This window comes from Stegostoma tigrinum, chromosome 28 (assembly GCF_030684315.1).
Source record: "Stegostoma tigrinum isolate sSteTig4 chromosome 28, sSteTig4.hap1, whole genome shotgun sequence".
Lineage (NCBI taxonomy): Eukaryota > Metazoa > Chordata > Chondrichthyes > Orectolobiformes > Stegostomatidae > Stegostoma > Stegostoma tigrinum.
This window is the reverse complement of record NC_081381.1, coordinates 17,775,309-17,778,525: the sequence shown is the minus strand read 5'-3', so window position 1 is coordinate 17,778,525 and position 3,217 is coordinate 17,775,309. Positions and strand designations below refer to the sequence as shown.

Sequence of the window (3,217 nt, the reverse complement as noted above, 5' to 3'; positions counted from 1 at the left end):
TCCCCTATTAAAGAGGAATTTTAAGTTTTATTATCTTCCTGAAGACAGCGCCGGTTAAAATGTAACCATGTCATAGAAGGCTCACCTAGAACTTATGGCTGAATCTAATGTGTATTTATGGCACTTCTAATGTGTTCGCAGATGGCGACTGCCACTGATTCTTATCGGTGGCATTTTATCTTATATAATTCCAGGCACTGATCAACTTCCAAACTTGCCAGTTTCAGATTCATAAAGGTTAATCATTTTCAAGTGTATAATCTTATATGGGGCTGGTGACGATTTAGACCATCATTTATAGCACTTTCAACAGGAGGGCCTAGATAAATCTGTTTACGTGAGTGCGAAGGACGTGCAATGCCCCCCGCCCCCCCCACAATTGTATCCTCACGAATCGCCTGTTTTCTGTGTCTAACTGCTGCCCCCTCGACTGCAGTATTCTGCTGGAAGTTATTAACCCCGACCCTAGATTCCCAGGCACTTCAATGGAACTCGCCGCTGTGTTGCAGAGCCGACGAGACCCTCCTTTGAAACTTGGCTTTAATTGCTTTTATTCAATTGGGAGGGTTGCTGGGTAGGTAAGAGAAAGATGCATTCCCCGCCTTTTAGTCAGCCATCTATTGTTTGGAACAATGTTCAGACATTTCCCGCCTTTTGCGATTTTCTGCGTTCAGATAAACTGGGTCTGTGCGGGAAACAGCTCCTCTTGTCCAAAGGTTCATGGCAGATGGCGCTGATTATCTTCAAATTATTGTAAATTCCTTTCCTCTCACCCCCAGAAAAAAAAGTGCTGTACTTATCCCTCGCATCCCTACAGGGGGTAGGCCGGTGCGAGATTGTAACTGGATCTGCAAACACTATCTGGGACCTAGACAGGGGTTGATTTGTGAATGATGTTTAATGTATCGCGCATTACCAGGGCGGGAAGTTTAACTTGGCCAGTCAAACCAGCCTTAGATAATAAAATGTGAGGCTGGATGAACACAGCAGGTCAACCAAACCAGCCTTAGAAATGCTTCTAGATCATTCTCTTGTCAGAGAGAGTGCACTTAGGACAGGCAGCTGAATATTTATATATAAAACGTTTTATTTTCTGTAACAAGAAAAAAAGCAAGTCAAAAAAATTTACAAAAAAATGACTTTGGTATATGGCACCTATAATAGGTTCAAAAATCTATCAAAAGAATTCCCCCCCAAAACAGTAAAATAATCAAAATCAGTTACATGGAAACAAAAAAGTATACATTATTTACACCCAAAATAAATAAGTGTCTTATAATGATAAGTACAAGTGTCCCGAACAATGGAACAGGTTTAACTGGCCAGTTTAAAATTTTTATTTTAAAAACAAGTCCTTTCAGATTCACCAAGGTCTCCAGACTGACTCGGAGTTGTCCGGACCTGTGCTCACTCCGAGCAGGCTATGGTTCTGGGAAACTCCGGGGATGTTGGGCCCGAACGCAGCCGAAGTCATTCCCTGGACGGGAGATGTCAGTTTGGAGTTGGGGGGTGCAGCCGCCGCTGAACTGACGGCCACCGGGAGATTAGCGTTGGCGTAGAGTGGGATGACCGGGCCGGTTGTAATCTGTCCGCTGGAAGATGCGAACGCCGGGTTCGGGATCAGGAAGGCGAAGTGACCGTCGGTGGCCGGCACCAGCTGGAAGCCACCGTAGACCTTGGGGGAGGCGGCCTCGGCCGGACTCAGTTTGCACGGCACGCTGACCCCGCCGCCAGCCGGGACTGTAGCCGGGAGCTGGACGTGGAGGGGCTGGTTCAGGTGAGCTCCCGGCACCGAGGCAACGTTGGCCGGAGCCTGCGAGTAATTCATGGCCACCATGTGTCCCAGGCAACTGGACAAGTGACTGAGGAGCCGGGTGCGGACATCGGTGTTAACCCCTTCACAGGTAGACAGGAAGCGAGTCACTTCGTTCATACACTCGTTAAATCCCGCTCGGTATTTACCGAAGACCGTTGGATCCGCAGTTAACGCTGCTGCAATTAAATAAAACACCAAATTAGGGAATACAGACTGAGCTGCAGCGAGAATTTTGTTTTAAACGGTTTTAAAAAGTGAGATTCACAAGTGCTATTTTTCTTTCGCCATCTCCCAGTTCATTGACTTTACTCACCGGTCATTTGTACGCGTTGAAGATTTCGAAGGTGTTTCACTGTCATTTCCAGGATGTCAGCTTTCTCCAATTTGGAATGCCTGGAACTCTGACATTAAAAGAAAAGCATAGTTTTAAAACCTACCCTTCAAGACACATGATAAAAACAGCGGGATCTATTTCCTGGAGTAAATTTTCTGCCAACTTACATCTTTTTTCAGTGCATCCAGGATCAGGGTTTTAAGTTGACTTAAACTCTCGTTGATTCTTGCTCTGCGCCGCTTTTCCATGATGGGTTTGGAAGACTGTTGACGGGAGGAAGCAAAACCGTTTGAATAAAATTATTCCCCCACTTTGCACTTAAAACAAAACTCCGCGGGCACCTCTTCCTAGCTTTTCTTAAAAATTAAAAACACAGCTGTATGTTTTCAAGGCATTTACCTTTCTGTTCTCACTTGCACTTTTAGGTTTATCCGGAGTTTGCGGGGAGTTTGCTGATGAGCCAACCGTGGGGGAAATAGAAGGTTTCTCCATGGTGTCAGCTGGCATTCTGGAAAGCGACTTCTACAGAAGGGATAACACTCCACCGAAATTAACAACAATAAAATAAACAGGCGAAAGGGAGCACAAGGGAGAGTAAGGTGGGCAGGAGGGATTTGCAACAGGTTTGTGTCCTGGGGAACGGTAACAGTGATGGTGGCCTGTCTGTGCTGAGATCTGAGATTGAAGCGCCGGACACTTGTAGCGATACCCGGGGCCACTGTAGCAATTTGTAGCAATCGCGGCCGCTGTAGCAATCCCGGTATTTATAAGGCGGCGGCCAATCGCAGCGCGTGTGAAACCGTCTCCACATTCTTTCCCACACTCGGCCCAGCCAATGGCAGCGCCGCTAATTGGCCCCCGGAGGGGGGCGGCGCCGTCCCGAGCGGCCATTGGCCACCGCCCCCCCACGCGCTGTCACTCACGAGCTGGGCCGGGCCCACGGCACGCGCGCGGGTTGGGGAGACGGACGGAGGGTGCAGTAAGGGTGGGTGGGTACAATAAGGGTAGGGAGGAGAAGGGTGTGTGGTGGTGGGGGGAGACGGCGCCCTCACTCCTCCCCGGGCCTG

At 48.4% G+C, this 3,217-nt stretch overlaps 1 protein-coding gene across 2 annotated transcripts; it reads right to left on the bottom strand.

Moving 5' to 3' along the window:
* Positions 1–1,121: 1,121 nt before the first annotated feature.
* On the bottom strand, positions 1,122–2,890 carry her9 (hairy-related 9). Of its 2 annotated transcripts, none has more exons than XM_048561477.2 (4): positions 2,550–2,890; positions 2,318–2,413; positions 2,130–2,217; positions 1,122–1,992 (listed from the first exon to the last, which is right to left on the bottom strand). In XM_048561477.2, the coding sequence occupies exons 1-4, from the start codon at positions 2,655–2,657 to the stop codon at positions 1,364–1,366; spliced, it is 921 nt and encodes a 306-aa protein (XP_048417434.1). In that variant the 5' UTR covers positions 2,658–2,890; the 3' UTR covers positions 1,122–1,363. The 2 variants fall into 2 exon arrangements, with proteins under 2 accessions (XP_048417434.1, XP_048417435.1); XM_048561478.2 differs by having other exon boundaries at positions 1,122–1,989; positions 2,550–2,659.
* Between the last annotated feature and the right edge of the window lie 327 nt (positions 2,891–3,217).